This window comes from Durio zibethinus, chromosome 10 (assembly GCF_047325235.1).
Source record: "Durio zibethinus cultivar Kanyao isolate XHJ-2024 chromosome 10, ASM4732523v1, whole genome shotgun sequence".
NCBI lineage: Eukaryota > Viridiplantae > Streptophyta > Magnoliopsida > Malvales > Malvaceae > Durio > Durio zibethinus.
Window position 1 is genome coordinate 6,776,418 of NC_143171.1, and position 18,583 is coordinate 6,795,000.

Below are 18,583 nucleotides of genomic sequence, written 5' to 3' on the forward strand. Positions count from 1 at the left end.
AAAATGCTTAAAAAATAATAATAATCTAAAAAATAGTAATAAAAATTAATTTTTTTATTATTTTATTTTTTCTGCCTAGATGTTTGAGGGAATAAAAACACGCTTCTAAAAATAATTCCGCCTAGATGTTAGGGAATTATAAAAAAAAAAATTAATAAAAGGTATAAAAAATTAAAATTAATAATAACAATAATAATACTAATAATAAAATTAATGTTATTGTTAAAAATAAGTTTTCATAAAAAGGGAAATATAAGAAGATTTTTAATAAATTTTCAAAAATCATAAAAATTGAACTTGCTACGAAAATCTGTCTAGATGTTGAGAATTTTTAGAGATGTTCGCGTTTTTTTTTAAATCTTAAATTAAATCCTAAATCCTTTAAACCCTAAAACCAAAACTTTTAACCTCAAACACTAAAACTGAAATTTAAAATCCAAAATCCTAAACTCTAAAATTCAAAACCTTAAAATTCAAAATTCTGAAAACCCCAAATTTGGTACGAAATCCCAAATCATTGCCCGAAACTCACCAAATTTTAAAACCTTGACCTAAACCTATACTCAAAACTTTTTTGAAATTTTGTGATACGTGCGAAGATTTTAAGTAGACTAATTTATTCTCGAATGCTATCTAAATATAAGGTATTTAAAAAAATCTTATTCTATTAAGTTTTTCTCATGAGTCCTTAATTCTCTTTAACAATGGGATTAATAATTGTTTAATAATAAAAAGCGAATAATAATAAAATGAGATCTTAAATATAAATAGTCGCACCAAAGCTCCGTCTAGATGATGAAGAATCAAAGTGGTCTTATTATATTTAAGAATCCAATTTTAAATTTGTACTTCATTATCATACACAGCATTTATTAGCTTACATACATTTTATTTGTTACTGTTTACACTTGTTTGTATTTCTTTTTCTTTAATTGTTACTTGCTATCTGATAATATCATCATTTACTTTTTTGCACAAAAATATTTTTTTAATTTACTTACTTTTAAAATTATGATATTATAAAATAAAACAAAAATAACATTTTAAAAGAAATAATTCTTAATACTCTGCCTAGATGTTAGAGAGTTACCAACAATTATCTTTCACAAATAGTGTTATTTTTATTTTAAGAAGTATTTTATTTAATCTTAAGCGAGAAGAGTTATTTTAAATTTTGTCTAGATGTTAAAAAATTTTAAGATAATTCTTTAACTTAAAGATTTCTTCAATATTCCTAAAAAAGAATTTTAACCAAAAATTATTTTTTTAAAAGTGAAGGGGATTAAGTGTTAAATTTGAAATTGAAACAATTTTTATCCAACACCGAAAATAGCGCGTAATTAAATGGTACCAATTTATGGTCATTGTGAGGGTGCTAATCCTTCCTCACACATAACCGACTCTAAGAGCTAACTTGATTTTTACATATCGAAATTTATTTTTTTAATAAACTTTAAACCCACTTTTATAGTTTTATTAAAAAAATAAATTTTTAGATGATCAATAACATCCTAAAAAATATTGGTAGCGACTTTTTTTTTAATTTTAAAATCATTTATGTCTGACAATCTCAAAATCGTTATGATATAATCCAATGATAAAATTTTGAAAGAAATTCAATTGAAAATTTCGAAATGAAGTAACCTATTTATGAGACATAAAGCATTTGTTGAAGTTTGAACCTCATAGGTGAGAAGCACAAAACCACAAAACAAAGAAAATTGCCTTTTCCGCCGAATGTGATGAACTACCTTTGGCAACTTGCAATTTTGACTGTCAAGGAAATACAAAACTATGTTTCTAAATTCCATGAGTTAGAATCATGCTCTTTAGTTTGCGCGTTGAAATATAGCTATGTAATCTTCAACTAAAATTGGCTTTTTTAAAGGGTAAGACTTGAATAAAATTTTTTAGATGGAATTCGTAAATTTTTTTATTAAAAATATTTAATAAAATATCAATAAAATTTAAATCAATAAATTAATTTAATAAAAGGATAAATTATATATAAAAAAGGTTATAAGAAATTTCATTGTCAAAATTTTTTGTAAAAATATTAATTTTTTTAATTTTTTTTAAATTTACAAACTTTATTTATATAATAAGAATTTTTAATTTATCTATTTAAATTTTTAATTTTCACTTTTATTTAATCATTTTTAATAAAAAATTTTGAAATTTTCACTTTAAAAATTTCATCGATAAAGCTTTCTCTCATTTAAAGACTCTTTTATAATCTCATTTAGGGCAATGTGTTGATATGTTAAGTTTTCAACAAAAGAAAAATATCACAAAAAAATAGAACTATATAAAAGTTTTTTCCAAGCATATCAGCAACAATTAATAATACAAAAACCTATCATATATAAATGTAATCAATGCCGCAACACCCATTCTAGCCCTTTCCAAAACACAAAAAAGAATCTCAACAGAAGCCTAAATGGGTGCCTGTGCATCCTCAACTTCAAACTCAAAATCAGGCAAAGCTGTAGTAGGAGGATCGAGCACAATCAGACGCTCATCAACAGCCGCCAAGGTGGTTCACATCGATGGTCATGTTCAAGAATTCAGGCAACCAATCCAAGCCAAGAACATCATTTCCCAGAATCCCAATTGCTTCCTTTGTAGCTCAGAGTCCATGTCAATTGGCAGTTCCGTGCCCCAAGTGCCTGATGATGAGGAACTCCAACCAGGACGAATTTACTTCCTGTTGCCACTTTCCCAATCCGACAAACCTCTTTCCTTGCCAGACTTATGTGCTCTTGCCATAAAAGCTAGCGCTGGCCTAGGCAAATTCAGTATTGACCCCTCCTCAAGTAGTTCAAAACTCATTCTTAGGTGATCAAAGTGATAAGATGACATGTTCATCAGCAGAAGAGATTCAGCAAAATTGTTTTGCTAATGTTTTTGTAATTCTTTGCATAAATGTGATTAATATTATTTGATATAGATTGTAAAAGTCAACGATTTGGATTGGTATTTTGCTTTGCTTAGAAATGTAGCCGTCCATATAACCATTCAACTCGTTAGAAACCATAACTGAGGCCAACTTGCCAAGGGATTCAGGGAGGCCTATGCTAGTATTCTTGCCTCTTGTTTTGATTGGAATAGATCATTGGATTCGTCGCCAAATTTTTGTTTCCTTTGAAGCCTAATGTTATAAACTTATAAATGTATAGCGTAGCAGCAAATGAATGGCTTGATTATACAGAAATCAGCAGTTGGCCCTCCCGCCAAGGAAAAGGCTGGAGGACTGGTGGTGGCACAGCACCATAGTTTTCAGGCCCAGTCCAATTAATGCAGCAAAGTTTTACAGTAGCCTGTGAATTTACCAAAAGGAATTCATTGTTACAGACCAATTGGGCTGAAACCTTGAGCTGTATTTTCTATATGCCAGTGGCAGTAGCCAAATTTGAAGTTATATGACTGATCTTTCCATGTACCCCTTAATTACGTGTATAATCAGGTTGTGTCAAGTCGACAATGTAAGAATTCTTTTTCAATTTGAAAAAGAAAATCAAGTTACTCAAATTTGACTGGATTATGTCTCTTATCATCAAATTAAGTTTATTCCATCTCGAATCAAGTATTAAAGTACTTGGACGCAAGAGGGCCTCAAGTTAATTACAGTTTAAGTTCGACAAGAAAGGATTAGAGTTTGAATGGTTTTCAAGTAATCCCTAGTTCCTTACTCTTGAAAGTAGATGTGGCTCGATACAGATTAAAACGGGCCATTTAGGAGACAGGCTCATCTGGGAAAACACTTGCTTTATCCCTTTAGTTCTGGTAAGTGGTTAATAAATTACTAAATGCACGTCACATGGACAAACATGGTCACGTGCAAATTGCAATGATCCAAGGGAAATCTCAACTCTTTGATTAATCTAGCTTGCCAGATCTTATCAACTTAGTTAAACGACAATAAAATGCACTGGTCCCCAGAAACTCGACCTGTTTCAGTGGCATAACCCGACGTAAGCTGTTTCTCGCTGAGTACGTTGTCCCCATTTCCAATTCCCAGGTACCGCACGCCTCTGCCTACACATTGATCGTGATCTCTTTTTCAATCTTCCTATGATCATCAATTCAGTTCCTAAAGCCAAGAAGGGTAAACCGGCAATGTTACCCCAAGACAAAAAAAAAATCATGTTAAGCATAATTTATGAGACAGCCTAATAACAATGACATCCTCAAATCACACTTACAAGGGGTCAAGTGTAATAATTTCTTCCAACAGAACATAGCCATCCTTGGATGTCTATAAATTATTTCTATCAGCAGAACTGGCAATCACAGCACAATAATAGACAGCAGAGAATGGCCTACGCCTTGGTTGCAGTTCTATTTCTAGCTATTTCCCACAACACAGCCCTGGGGGTACCAGCAGCGAGCCCTGGCATCATGGCTCCAGCTGTGCTGCCAAGTGCAGCCAGAGAATTCCTGGAAGCACACAACCAAGCAAGAGCCGCAGTTGGGGTTGGACCTCTCAAGTGGAGTGAGCAATTAGCCAATGCCACAAGCCTCCTTGCTAGTTACCAAAGGAACAAAATGGGTTGTCAGTTTGCAAACCTGACAGATCACAAGTATGGAGCGAACCAGTTATGGGGCAGTGGAGCAGCCGTGACGCCACGCTTGGCAGTCGATACATGGGTGAAAGAGAAGACTTACTATGATTATGCCAGCAATTCTTGTGCTCCGAATCATAGGTGTGGAGTCTACACGCAAGTGGTTTGGAAGAACTCGTCGGAGCTGGGGTGTGCACAAGTCACGTGCAAGGACCAAATTACTTTAACTATTTGTTTCTATAATCCTCCTGGAAATTATGTTGGAGAGAGGCCATACTAGAAAATTAGCTATACATAGCTTGTTTTAGGATCTGATCTGAGAGTTTCTGGGTAATATATGTCTTGATTCCTGAAAGCTTTGAGAGGGCCAGCTTGATTTAGTCTCCTGTACTGGATGTAAGTAGAGAACGATGTTGTGTATCATCCGATGTCCATAATTTGGATCCTGAATAACGCCAATAATTGTTGTGAAAAGGTTTCTCTCATACATTTTTCTTTCATTTTCTTACAATTTGGGGAGAGCGTGACCACTTTTTTAAGAATGATTAATCATGAAATTAACCATTAAAAGTGGGGGTGAGACTTGGGAGATTCAAGCTATAATGTTGAACTTGATCACTGAAAGGAGCAACCAAAATGAGATCCAATAATTCAGGTGAATGCTTTGAGCAGCCGAAATGGAGATCGTACCGTGGCTAAAACTGATGCACTCGACCGACAGAATAGAACCCGTGCCAAGATCACGTGTGTCCTCAACAAGACTCCCTGGCACATTGTAATTTGTACGTATGATAGATGGTCATGATTGAGCCCAACTCTATAAATTTCACCAACATGGCCAGATTTTTTAAGTCAAATTATGATATGGGTCACGGGCAGATGCAGGTGACCAGCTAAAATTAAGTTGAGGACAGGAATTATTGGAGTCTAGTTGTGTGTGTTTCTTACTAGTAACTGTATACATGACTGAGTTAATGACCTATTAGGCTGCATGCATGAACACTGGGGAAACTGGGCATGTGCAAATCTGCATCATATACTTCCACTACAATCAGCTCAATCTTATACTTTACATTATCTAATGAGTAAATTATATAAAAATACATATGGTGTTTAAAGTGGATTTCAAGGTGATACTTAGTTACTTTATAATTTTTTTTTATTTTTTTATTTAAAATCATGACTTTTTTCTGTTTTTTTTCAAGAACTTTTTTTTTTTTGTTTTTTTCTTATTCTTCAACAATCATTATTTTCCAATTTCAAAAACTAGAAAAATGCTAAGTTCAGACAAAAAAAAAATCATTTTGGTTTTTTTCTTTATCGAGTAAGTATCATACCGCAACCAAATCGGTGCTCTTTATCTAAGACGTTATCTTCGTCTTAATCGATTTAATGATAGTAAACATGAAAAAGATAATTAGATGAATTGAAAAGAGATATTTTGATTCAAAGCAAACAATGTCAGCTTTTAGTATGGTTTGACTTACAATTTGATATGATTTTATTTTTGGGTGTTTTGTTTTTTTGTATTTAATTTAATATTTTTGAATGGATAATTATCTTTTAGCTGAATTTTGGAAGTGGATTCGAGCTTTCTTTTTTTTTTTTTTTTTTTTTGGATAAAGTTTGTATTGAAACATGGATGGTTGTATTTTTTAAGTTAAAATTTAGATAAAAATGTCATAACGTATAAATTTGTATATTTATCATTAAACACAATTAAAAGAATCATTATTAATATTTTTTTATTTAGATATGATTATTTATCTAATAATTTTATCTTTTTAAAGATATCTCAAGCTTAACTAAAAATCTATAAAAAAAATAGGTTATGATTTACTAATCAAAACAAAGTTAAAAAGTTTAATTATGTATGAGGAATATTATAATACTCCCATAAATCTCATCATGAAATGATATTATTTAATTTTAAATTATCCTAAAAATATTTGGTTATAATGGTTTTTTATTAAATTTAAGTGTTTAAAATATTAAAAATAATTTTTAAGATTTTTCTATCAATTTGATAAAAATTCTGAAAATAGTTACTCTCTTGAAAATTATTCAAAAATTCTATTTGTCTTAATCATTTATTTTTGTTAAAATTTTATTTTATTGAAAATATATCTAATTCTTTCACATTTTGGGCCAAAATTAAAAATATTTTTTCATCTATAAATATCTTAGATAATTATCCATTTACAATTATTAAGAATTTCATTCTCAATTTTTTTTTTATTTTACAAGTTTTATTTTTAAATTTTTCATTATTTGGACTTAATTTAAAAATATTTTTCTTAGAATTTAGTCTCTATTTATTCGTCATTTATTTCTTCGAAATAAAATAATATAACAATTATTTTTTGAAGTTTCATCAAAATTCTACCAACATTTGAGTTGAATTAAGGAAAAACTTTTCACCTAAAAATCTCATAAAAATTCAACCATTTGTGATTTTTTTTTTTTGAGATTTCATCATTGGAGAATTGTTATATATTTTCAAACAAATTTACAAGTTACATTTTTACTTTTTATTTGAAAAAAAATATAATTATTTTTATTTAAATTTTATTTAAATTATTCTACCATTGGAGTCAAATTTAAAGAAATTACTCACTTATAAATGTTTTTATAAATTTCAAATGGTAAATTTTTAAAAATCTTATCATTAGAATAATTATTAATTTATTTCCAAAATTTTTATTAAATTTATTTAGATTTTTACTTCAAAAATTAAAATTAATTATTAATTATTAATTATTATTATTGAAATTTTATCTCGATTTTTCTTTCATTTGGGTCAAATTTAAAAAAAAAATTTTCTCAACTAAAAATTTTCTAGAAATTAATCATTTGTAATTTCTAAAAATTTCATCATTAAATAATTATAATTTATTTTTTAAAATTTTATTAAAGTTTTATTTTTTATAATTTAAAATAACTTCTTCTAATTTTTTTAAAAATTTAGTCATGCAAAAATATTTTAAAAATGAATAAATGAATAAATAAATAAACAAACCAAAATATAAATAAATAAATAAAAAAGAAAGGCCAATACCAAAAAGGTCGGCTCGGCTCTGCTCAACTGGGCTTGGATTGCAGCTCGGCTACAGGCATAAAAACCAGTTGAAGCGGCTCAGGACATGGCTTGGCTCGACTGGGCGCTGGTTGCTAGAAACAAGTTGCAAGTCGGGTTGTGACCAGATCGGGTCGGGCTAATAGTAAAACGCGTGGACCCACAAGGGAAATTAAAGCTAAAAACAGCATCGTTTATCCCAAGTACATAAGGCCAAAATTTTTCTTATTTCCTCAGACTACCTATTCTCCTTCTCTTTTTTCTTTGTTTTTCTACTACTACTCTCTAAAAAAGAAATCTGGCGACTGAAAACTGGAGACCTTCGTCGAAAACTAAAAAACCCTACTAAATTTTGGAAATGATCGTCCAAAACTGGATTTCTCGTAGAAAGCCGTCAAAAAATTTAATCAAAAAATTAAGTTTTTCAACTTTTCTAGAATTTTCCAAAAAAATTGCCAAAAAACCACTGATTCAATCTCTTGGGCTCCTGGATTCCTCCAATGTTGTTGATTAATCCCAAATCAAACTAAAAACTTCCAAATTTTCAAAAAAAAAAAAAATCCTAACAGAAGCTTTTACATTTTCTCTCTCGATTTTTTTTGTTGCTTTGATTGCTGCTGCCTACTCTCTCCAATTGTTCTTCCTTCTCTGTGTTAATGATTGCTTGTTCTTTTGTAAGATAGTTCCCGGACTTGAACAGTGTTCACTTGTGATTAAATTATTCCAATCATGTTTATCTTTTCACCGTATTGAAATTGGATTTTATCTAAAAAAAAAAATTTATTCAATGAATTATCACTCCAACCCAACCTCTTCACGGTTACTCTCTTTTCCAATCAATTTTCAATTATTCCCATTATCTTCTTTTAAAAAAAAAACAAACAATATGATAAATCTAATAATAGTAAAATTTGATAATTGGGTTAGAATTGATTCTGGGTTTAAGCAATTTGTGTTAAATTGGTTTAGACTCAATGAACTTAGGCTTAGACCAAATATGATGTTTACAAAAAGTATTATTATTATTATTATTTATGTAGTCTAGATGCAGGTTTTAGTTCAAATTAGGGTTTTATAGGGTTTTTAAATAATCTAGATAAGAATTTGAGTATGATTTTAGCTATTTAGGTTTTAAAGGATTGGGTGTCCAATTATTCTTATGAAATTGAAAGGTTATTTTTTGGTGTTATCCTTTATTCTAATTATGACACTTTTTTTTTTTGTGATTTACAAAAATGTGATTGATTGAATTATTATTATTATTATTATTATTATTTTGTTAGTTTTGCTTTCGATTGATAATTAGCATTAAGCTTTGGATGATGTTCTTTATGCAAGATGGAGAAATTTGATAAATTGATACGGGATGTTTATTTGGATCAATGATTGAATGGTTGAAAATAATTTTTTTTAGTTTAGAATTTTTTTGGTTTTAGCGAGAAAAAAAAGAGTAAAATGTTGAAGAAGTAAAAGAAGCAAAAGAAAATGAAAAAAAATTAAAGTTTTTGGTAAAAGAATAATAAAACAAATCATAAAATAATTAAATTTTAAATTTTAAACTTTAAAAATTACTTTCAATCTCAAATCAGAAAATAATTTTTTTGTAATTTAACCTTGTCTAATTTACATTTTATTTTTTTTACAAATATCTTTTTGGTGCATATAAAAGTTTGTTGAGTTCTCGGTATATAATAACATATAAGTTCTTGTATTTACTATAAAAATTAATTATTATTTAAGCTGTTTGAATCCTTAAGTTCAATCTAATCTAAGGTATTCTCTAAAAAAACCTATAATAAAATTTGATCTTGCATAAAATATTCTTTTAATAACTCGATTTGATCATAAAAATTTAATAATTCAAAACCGTGCAACTTGAATTCAAAAATTATTTAAATTTGAAATGATTCAAATTTTAAAATAATTCAAATCTAAAATGATTCGATACGACTTAACAAATTGATAAATTAAATTTGAAAAAAAAATATGGCTTTAAATTTAAAAAATACTGAAATTTTATTTTAAATTTAAGGTATTACTGTTATTGAAGTAAATAATTTAAAAAGTATAGAAAAATTTAGATTTCAACAATTATAAAAAAAAAAATCTATTAATACCTGAGAGAGATGTAAAATTCATAATCTACTGAATTATTAGGAATACGAGATTCAATCCAATTTAGAGTTCAAACCCAAACGAAAATATAGAGTGCCAGAACCCGGCAGCCCAAGAACCTTAAAAAAAAAACATGTATTTGGGATCGATGAAACAAATAAGATAAGGACCAAGATATCTGTCATGTTTTTGAACATGCACTTCAATATTCAGTTAAACTTGAACACTTACTTTCCTTTTAGAACTCTTCATCCTTCAAATTTTACCCATTCTTATCTCTTTATTCTTCTTATCCTATGTAACTATTTTCTTCTTTTGTCATTTTTCTTTGTTGGGAGGTTTTGGTACTAGGAAACAGTAAGAATTAATCAGTGATGGAAGCGAGTGCAGAAACCAGTGTCAACAGTCAACATCAGCTGACTTTGGGGAATTTATCACGTCTAATTATGGACCTTTTGGCACCATTTTGGGCATGCAACAAACTAATATTTTCCCGTTGTTTGTCTGATGCTTTAACACTAGTCACTGGCACCATCATTTGTCCCATAAATGGAAACAAGGTTAAGCTTTGCTTGCAAGAAAACACAAAAAGCGTTCCCTTGGTCTTCATTGAACTTCCCCTTAGCACTGCAGGATTCACCAGTTCAATCGACTGCGGTGTTCGCATAGTCCTGGAGCCTGTCCCTGATTCAAGCATTACACAAAGGTGGGTCACGTATTGCAATGGGCAGAAGGTTGGATTTGCTAGAAGGCTGGAAGTTGGGGAGGAGAAATGGGTGCTTGAAATGACGCAGATGGTCTCAACTGGAGCTGGGATTTTGTTCCATAAAGGTTCAGATGCAGGTGGCTACAAGTACTTGAGAGGCCAGTTTGAGCAAATAATAGGTTCTGATGATTCAGAGGCTTACCATTTGGCAGATCCGTCATATTGGTTTGGACAAGAGTTTAGTGTATTCTTCCTTAGTAATTAGCAGCTTTTCATTCTGTTTCTTTTAGCAGCATGATCTGATTGTTCAAGCATAACATTGAAGCACTTTTATTGGTTTCTGAAATTCACAACTTCTATGAAACATGCCAAGTAAACAATTTAGCAGGAATCCAATGTCAGAACCTATAGTTTTTCTGATCACAAGTTCAAATTGTAACTGAAAGTATAAATATGTTTATGGTAAATATACTACACTTGATACTGGCAAATAAGGAGATTAGCAACTAGTCGGGCTAAATCAAGAGCAAACTCACAGCAAAACTATAAACAAACCTCAACGCACATTACATAAATCATTGATTCTTCCTATTGCGTGATACAGTATACTAAAGGATGCCGCAATGTTCAATCTTAACATTTCCCTTTTCATTTCTACTTTGTACAAGGAAAAATGTGAAATCTTCCAAAATGTACATACTTGCAAATGCGTCAGCTCAAGCACCGTATATTGATGCATACAGGCAATCATCTTACTAATTCTTTAGATATTAGATACCTAAAGGTAAAATTGTGAGGTATCCATTCAATGCTCTTACCGGATTTTCCTACCTGACATTTTCTAATACTCCTACGAAGTGAATCAGGCAAAGATTGTTGGATCGTTTCGATGATACCAGCCGGACACAAACTTGAGTCCTTTGCAAATGATTCAACAATCTTTGGTAATAGAATTTTCCAGTCTTTGCGGATGCCAAACATAGCCCGGATGTAATCTTCTTTTGCAGTTTCCAGCTCTTGAAATACTCTCTTTGGTGTGTAGGCACGGACCTAATGAAAAGAATAAATATAATGAGAAGGCTGATAATTTCCACCGAACAAAAAAACACCACCGAAAAGTTTATCAAGGCAAAGTCCAAAATTAACGTCTTTCAACCGGTTCTTAAACATCCTATTATTGGTGCTAACATTAAGGAAAAAAAATACAGATCAAAGATGATATAGTACCGCAGGATCAGAATGGTTTCCTGAACAAAGTGCAAAGTGTAAAAGAGGTTCTGGATGTTCAATTGCATAAGCCTGCCTTTCATCTCCAGTTTTAAATTTTGCCCTTGAAGAAAGTAATAACCAAAGCCACTACAAGCAGGAGCAAACTTTATCAGCACACCTTAAAACATGAGTTAATCAAGCTCACTGGGAATACTAAAAGTAAAACTACTTATTTGCGACTCATTTGAAATAATTGACAAATTCCCTCTGCCTTTTCTGCCTTGTTTTTTTTTCTTTGACCAAGAAAAGGCCAAGCAAACATATCGTTCATGGATACCTTAGACAAGTTTCTCATGAAGAATAGTCATTTTGGACCATCTCTACAAGATCTAAACACTTTTAAGTAATTAAAGAATCAAAACTGAAGACAGGAAAGATGAGCCTTGAGATCTACCTTTCCAGGGCGAGACATGCGACATCCAAGGATGGAACTCTGTATTGTATCTGCACTGATGGTGTAACCCCCAATTTTATATGCAGCCTGAATAGTGGAAGAGTATAAGACAACACATACCAATCTAGTTTCATCAATCAAGAGATGCAACAATGAAACAGGTTATTCTTACCTTCAACAGTTGTAAGAGTCTCTTCACATTATTTTGAGGAATACCATAAGCCAAAAATGCCTATTATGGAAGAAAAGAAAGACTGGATGTAATCTATCGCATTAAAACTGAAGCCAAAGCCGTAACAGCAGATTATTTTCATTGATGAGAACACTTACATGCATCACTAATGAATTGTGTATGTTTATCCAGAATGCCAGCTTCTCTTCTTGTTTCAACTTCCTAGGATCAACTTTTTCCAGTCGACATATAAGTGACCTATAACAGAATGTTGCTTAGAAGATCCTCAAATCATCAAAAACAGGTTTTCTTGTGACAATTGCATGTCAGAAAGACTCACCTGAAATTTTGTAGCAAGTGTTCCACATCACCCAGTTTCTGACTATCTCTGAAAATCCATAGCACTTCAAACATTGTGCTATATGGTCCACTAAACTCCTTAAGTCCTTCCTCATGGAAAGGGTTATCTAACCGTACATCAAAAGATGAATTATTTCTGAACCCTGGACTCCACATGTCATGCTGATCTTGTGGAGAAAAACCACTGGCTGATGACATGGACGAATTGGGAGATAAAAATCCGTTTTGGATCAAAGGTGGGTCTGCAAGCTTGCAATATATAGCAGACATGCACTTGATCATATCCTCAGAAAGCTTGTTTGGTGTCTCTGGAAAATGATCAGAAATGCGAGTGCCAAGATGCTCAGCCAGACTGATTATATTTGATGCATTCTGAGCATACTGCAGAGAACCAAGCAAAAGTTACATTCCACAAAAGATCCTCAAATTGCCACACCTATCATATTAAGATATTATTTCCCATAAATTTAATTTGTTGTTGATGCAATCAAAATGGGATGATGATGACTGAACTACATTATCTCAAGCACGAAGACATTTGTGATAATTTATCCCAAAACCAACTAAAGGTAAACTACATAAGCTATTACTCATCAGTTTTCCAGAAAAAATAAATGGCATAATGCTTTACCATGTTCTAATATGACCAGCAATTAACCAAACATGAAAAATACAAAGAAATACAAATTTTCTGAGAAGATTACATGCTAAAAATAGGTTACCTCCATCATAGACAAAGGTTGTGAATGGCAGGCACGTACAGCTTTAGCCAAAGTCTCATCCGGAGGAGAAGTCCTATTTGAAAACATTGAATGCTGTGATAGTGAGGAATGACAGCGATGAACACCAGAATATAATAGTTTTTCTTCTCCAATGCCACTAGGCTCCTTCCATGAATTGTCACGATAACCAGAATGTACAACAGAATTTTCAACTTTTGACACATTGTCAGGTCTGGAAACTTCCAAAAATTTCCCTCTAGAGGTATATACTCGTGATTTTAACCTTTCATCCCTTTTAGATGGTGATATATAAGACACTTGTTGATCAAAGGCTTTCCTATACAATGAGAGAAGGTACTGTTCCAAATATACAACTTCCAACTCTAACACAGCAATTTCCTTGATTAACTCCGTAGCTGGCTGCAGAAAAGTGGATCAACTGTTAAGAGGCCGATATCAAGAACATATAAAGAAAGGGCACAAATTAGAGTCAAGAAATTAAATTCTAATGTAAAAATTGGCATAAATGAGAATTCAATTGTCTATTGAGTCCAGATGCAGCAGTGCTAGGAGCGATGTCATTAAAAAAACCAAGAAGAAGAACAGAAACAATGAACTCCTATTGTCCCAGAGAAATAAGAATTTAGAGCTACCTTAGATATGGACACTGATGATTCATTTGTATCATCATGAGAGTAAGTTTTATAGCCCAATGCTGTTTCTAATGCATGGCGAACCTCAAATTGATCTTGTAATCTTTTCTCAAGCCCTAAAATCTGCACAAAAGATATTTGGAAAGAATAAGAAAAAATCATGAGCAATGGAACTTTGTAACTAGCAAGTTGTAACCTAATCTTGGGTCCACTCCCAAATTAAACTCAAGCATTGTGATATCCAAAGATGACTCCACCGATAAACAGATTCAATTCCACACCTCTTGCTTCAAAGAGTTTTGGACCTCAGTGCTAGGAGTGGGAAATTGGTTCTTCTGGGATTTGACAGAGTCCTTCATGTCCCTCATGTCCTGGTACCAGATATAAATCAGACCCTTGGCCAATGGAAAAATATTCTCTAGGAGCAGATTAATTTAGGATTAGTATTCTTTCATTGATATCAAATAATCAGTCTAGCAAAAGACTAAACTCAGCTAAACAAAGCCTTATATCCCAGTTTTTCAAGCATAAATTAAATACAATCATTTTTTATTCAGCTCCATGTAGATTTAAGCTAACGGCTGATTTGTTTCAAATAATTTGATTATATGTTTCCCACTTGAACCACCTCTTACAGGCTATTATGTGTAGCAATGAAGAGGTAAAGGAAAAATGAAAAATAAAAGAACGTGGCAAAGGGAAAGAAAAAAGAGATCCTTGTAATAAGTTATATAGCTGGCTTTACATTGGATGCAGGAGAAACATAGTCATTAGTCAAAGAAACAAAAAGATAATCAAATCATTATGCTTTAACCTCTCTAACCAACTATAGAAAAATAAAAGCTTGCAAATTACTTTTTAAAATTAAAGGAAAGAGGGAATGAATTACCAGCTTTATACGATTTGATGCTTCAAGTGAACTATCCAAGACATCTTCCTCAACGCTTTTCTTATCAGGAAAGCTGCTATGTGACAAAATCAAGCACCAAGAATCAATAGATAAAATTTGCGAAAGGCAGCATTTGAGGACTGTCATTGCAATTCGTAGCCCTCTCATGAGTATTTACCAAAAATCAAGCAAAAAAGATAACTTTTATCACATATTTCTACAAGCAAGAAGGCCAAGGGTGAGTTCCTCACCCTGTACCAGTGGTCCGCGATGCTATCATTTTCTGAAAACTATCTCAAAAACGGTTTTCAATTACTTGAAGTAACTCGCCTTATTAATTACAAACGTTATACAAGAAAAAGAGAAGAATCAACAAATCTTTAGCGAAAAAAAGAAACATTTAATGGCAGAAGCCAAATTTCAAGCAGTTCCAAGATTTACAAGAACTCCCCTTTGTTACTCCATCTGGACCACAAAAAACATTTATTACCGACCAAAACTAGGGACATAGAGCCAAACTAATAAAGGAGAATATGCAAATATTTGTTTTCTACTTCTGTAAATGCTCAAAGTTTCAAGTTTTCTTAAGTAACCCCATCTCAGAAATCCTTCCAGTCACAGAAAAATCTTAACATCAGCGTACAACAAAGCTGATCGCAAACTAGCAAAAAGATTTTGAACAGTCACCTCTTTAAACGCTTGTGTCTTGATGATGTCACTCTCGATCCCAACATTTTACTTTCTCCACTGCCTTGAAATCCCATCACTGAGAAAATATTATCACAGAAAATTTGTTCATAACTGAACAGAAAACCAAAAGAAAAAATTTCTTTGAAACAAGGACAGCAGAAAATGGAACAAAGTAGCGGCCTTCACCAATTAGGCTCTAAAAGAAAAAACAAGGGAACATCAGGAGGGTTCTGAGGAAGATGAAACATATAAACAATTGTGAGGAAAGAAAGAACAAGTGGGTTCTCATAGACCCGTGATTACGCTCTAAAACTTGTCTTCTTGCTTGTTTAAGACTACTAGGACTTCAAGGAACTACCCACAAAGCAGAAAGTGATCATTTTGCTGCTAAAAACAGCCTGAAACTTAGCAGAGGACTGAAAATGCTTTTGCATTAAAAACCACAAATACGGCTAAGAAAAGATAATACTTTTTGGCTTTTGACCATTGTTTCTTTCTCGGTACTCACTTCACTCACTCTATAAATCAATTAGCTTTTGCAACTTTTTTACATTAAAAGATGTAAAACCAGCTCGTGGGATTTAAGGGAAGAAGAAAGTTGGCATGGGCACAAACACAAGCATTGATTTTGACACCATACCCCCCTTGACGTCAATTGTCAAATTTCCCAAAGTTCACAGTTTTCTTCAATCAACCAGAGGTCTAAAGTATACATAAGAGAGGAAGGTAACTAGTGGCTATCACTGCTCAGAGTTCAGAGGAAGAAGTTCTAGTCTACGTTATTTTCTACTGTTGGAGAGCAAGTGGTGGTTGGTGACCTTCCGTGCTGCCCTGTCTCACGATACCATCCTTTTTTAGTTTGATATATATATATATAGTGTCAGGAATAGTATGAGAGATATGGGTAATTATATCCCTCAGTGGTTTATTGTAAAAGGTTAGATTCTTATTTCGATTATCAAGATTTGTTTTTTAATAATTTTGCTATAAAAAAATAGATATGGGTAGTTATCAAAAAAAAATTTTAATTCTCAAAAATTAATTTATTTTGGTAAACATTAATGATGCTAAAAAGTTAACTATCACAGTGGATGTGAACTTGATCATCTCCTTCATCAACTAATCTCAATTTAACTGTTTTTTGCCCCATTGTTCAGATATAAGAGTTGTTTTTCATTATTCATGCATTGCTTCTTGGGAAAAACAATACTAATTTGCTGATCATAGTAATAAGCCAAAACTGCAGAGCTACAGAAGTCTGGCCACCAGAATTTCTTGTCTTAGCTAACATATATCTTTTCTCAGAAAATGAAAGGGCCAAAAGGTCAAAGTTTTCTTTTCCTCCAACTTTGGCCATGAAGTTAGCTCCGCACTTTGCTTGAAATTTGGTGCATTACCATTGACCAGCTTGTTTGACACAGATGTGATTACCGGCCTATCACATGTATATATATGACTAAAGTTTGTCTCGCATTTGGCAAATCAAGCAACTCAATTCAATTGACAAAATCATCATTACTGTATTAAAATGGTTGCTTAAAATTGGTGAAATGTTGGTTAGTTTGATTTATTGTTAAAATGTTTCAGGTCACATATTGCAGTAATCCACTTGGAAAAGCTGGTATTTGAGTTGGTTTTTCAACTAATCTACTACAATAATACTCTAGCAAATAATTTATGCTATTAGGCAAACTTCCATTTGATTATATCATGAAGCATGCAGCCCATTTAGCCTCCAATTATCTTTAACATGTTGTTTTGTTTCTTTTATGTAAAAACATCAACAATTCTGTTGGCTTGATTCGCAAGTCAATTCAGTAAAATAATATATTTTACAAGGCAAAAAAAAGAGTCTCAAGCATGTCCTTCCAAATATAAAGGATTATAAACACTAATCAAGAACTTGTTTATGTCCAAAAGTAAGTTGCTAACAATAGTAACGTTAAAAACAAAAGCAGCCTCTCATCTCAAAAGAGATGGAAGGTGAAGTTGAAAGGTGACATTGGATGCTTAAAAAAAATGAAGGGAGGTTTTCTCTTTGTCTAAATCTCTTTTAAAGAAAATAGGTGCATAGCCAGATACCCTAATTGTCTTTGAGTATCAAAGAGACTAATGTTTGTCATAGTATCACAAAATTAAAATAAAAAATGCTGATGGGGCTTGGACCTTTTCCAAGATCAATACAAAAGAACAAAAAAAAAAAAAGTAGTTTTGTGTGTTGTAAGGTGGCCAGGTCCCTCTTTTTGTCGTCATACTCAACTAAACTACTGAGAGAAAGTTTCTTTTTATCACTGCAACAAGGAAGAAGAGAAAAAGTTTTCTTATTGAAAAACTTTATTATTAATAATTGTTTAATTGACACCTTTCATATTGAGATTGCAGAAAAATCCAAAAGCCTGGTCTATAAACAAATGAGTATAGTAAGCAATGTAAGATTAAAGAAAACAATGTTCTAATATGATTAAACTTCAGGAGTAAGGATTATGGCTTAGATTGGTTGAAAATTTTGGCCCTTCCTGTTAAATCAATTGGTTGCTGCTAATTTCTACAATCACAGATTAATATGAGATAATACCCTCTGAGAAGCATGATTGTTTATGAGATTATAAAACTGATTAACATTAATCTGGGTATATAACATCATCATTTACTTGTTCTTGTACTAGCTTTGCTAAGTGATTCTTCCAATGCCAGGATGGAGTTTTTGGAGCTATCTGTAACAGCAATAGTTGAAATTTGAAAATTTTGCAGTCCCAGTAAGTAATAAACAAATGAAACTTCTATTTTATCTTATTATCTAGATTTTTATACAAGTTAGATGGGTAGCTTCTCAATGACAAAAATATAGCAGTACCAAGAAAAACAATGTATATTACATTTGGTTTTTAGGGTTGAAGTTGAAGAGAATAAAACTTTCAAATGAAACTGACAGACATACTTTCTAGATCAATGAAATTTTCGAGTTGTATTGT

At 31.8% G+C, this 18,583-nt stretch overlaps 4 protein-coding genes across 9 annotated transcripts; 3 read left to right on the top strand and 1 right to left on the bottom strand.

The window, feature by feature from the left end:
- The first annotated feature begins 2,355 nt into the window (after nt 1-2,355).
- LOC149516395 (uncharacterized) lies at nt 2,356-2,959 on the top strand. Its single transcript, XM_089766607.1, has one exon. It carries the CDS (start codon nt 2,441-2,443, stop codon nt 2,840-2,842), a length of 402 nt encoding a protein of 133 aa, XP_089622733.1. The 5' UTR covers nt 2,356-2,440; the 3' UTR covers nt 2,843-2,959.
- A 1,142-nt stretch (nt 2,960-4,101) lies between these two features.
- Nucleotides 4,102-5,039, top strand: LOC111292051 (CAP (Cysteine-rich secretory proteins, Antigen 5, and Pathogenesis-related 1 protein) superfamily protein). Its single transcript, XM_022884235.2, has one exon. It carries the CDS (start codon nt 4,255-4,257, stop codon nt 4,843-4,845), a length of 591 nt encoding a protein of 196 aa, XP_022739970.2. The 5' UTR covers nt 4,102-4,254; the 3' UTR covers nt 4,846-5,039.
- A 4,988-nt stretch (nt 5,040-10,027) lies between these two features.
- LOC111292050 (protein MIZU-KUSSEI 1-like) lies at nt 10,028-10,858 on the top strand. Its single transcript, XM_022884233.2, has one exon. It carries the CDS (start codon nt 10,131-10,133, stop codon nt 10,725-10,727), a length of 597 nt encoding a protein of 198 aa, XP_022739968.2. The 5' UTR covers nt 10,028-10,130; the 3' UTR covers nt 10,728-10,858.
- A 121-nt stretch (nt 10,859-10,979) lies between these two features.
- LOC111292049 (electron transporter, putative (Protein of unknown function, DUF547)) lies at nt 10,980-16,461 on the bottom strand. 6 transcript variants are annotated; one of them, XM_089766611.1, is made up of 12 exons: nt 15,798-16,289; nt 15,609-15,687; nt 14,922-14,994; nt 14,314-14,403; nt 14,033-14,155; nt 13,380-13,799; nt 12,638-13,038; nt 12,456-12,555; nt 12,298-12,357; nt 12,126-12,212; nt 11,690-11,818; nt 10,980-11,512 (listed from the first exon to the last, which is right to left on the bottom strand). In XM_089766611.1, the coding sequence occupies exons 2-12, from the start codon at nt 15,683-15,685 to the stop codon at nt 11,210-11,212; spliced, it is 1,863 nt and encodes a 620-aa protein (XP_089622737.1). In that variant the 5' UTR covers nt 15,686-15,687; nt 15,798-16,289; the 3' UTR covers nt 10,980-11,209. The 6 variants fall into 6 exon arrangements, with proteins under 6 accessions (XP_089622737.1, XP_089622736.1, XP_022739967.2 ...); XM_089766610.1 differs by having other exon boundaries at nt 14,922-14,997; nt 15,798-15,927; XM_022884232.2 differs by having other exon boundaries at nt 15,609-16,461.
- Between the last annotated feature and the right edge of the window lie 2,122 nt (nt 16,462-18,583).

What these genes read in the sequence shown, in the direction of transcription:
- LOC149516395 (XM_089766607.1), top strand. Translation starts at nt 2,441, where the DNA reads ATGGGTGCCTGTGCATCCTCAACTTCAAACTCAAAATCAGGCAAAGCT.
- LOC111292051 (XM_022884235.2), top strand. Translation starts at nt 4,255, where the DNA reads ATGTCTATAAATTATTTCTATCAGCAGAACTGGCAATCACAGCACAAT.
- LOC111292050 (XM_022884233.2), top strand. Translation starts at nt 10,131, where the DNA reads ATGGAAGCGAGTGCAGAAACCAGTGTCAACAGTCAACATCAGCTGACT.
- LOC111292049 (XM_089766608.1), bottom strand. Translation starts at nt 15,089, where the DNA reads ATGAGAGGGCTACGAATTGCAATGACAGTCCTCAAATGCTGCCTTTCG. An exon ending in CACTTGCTACAAAATTTCAG is followed by an intron (nt 12,556 to 12,637) that starts GTGAGTCTTTCT and finishes ATTCTGTTATAG; the next exon opens with GTCACTTATATGTCGACTGG. An exon ending in GCATGTCTCGCCCTGGAAAG is followed by an intron (nt 11,819 to 12,125) that starts GTAGATCTCAAG and finishes TCCTGCTTGTAG; the next exon opens with TGGCTTTGGTTATTACTTTC.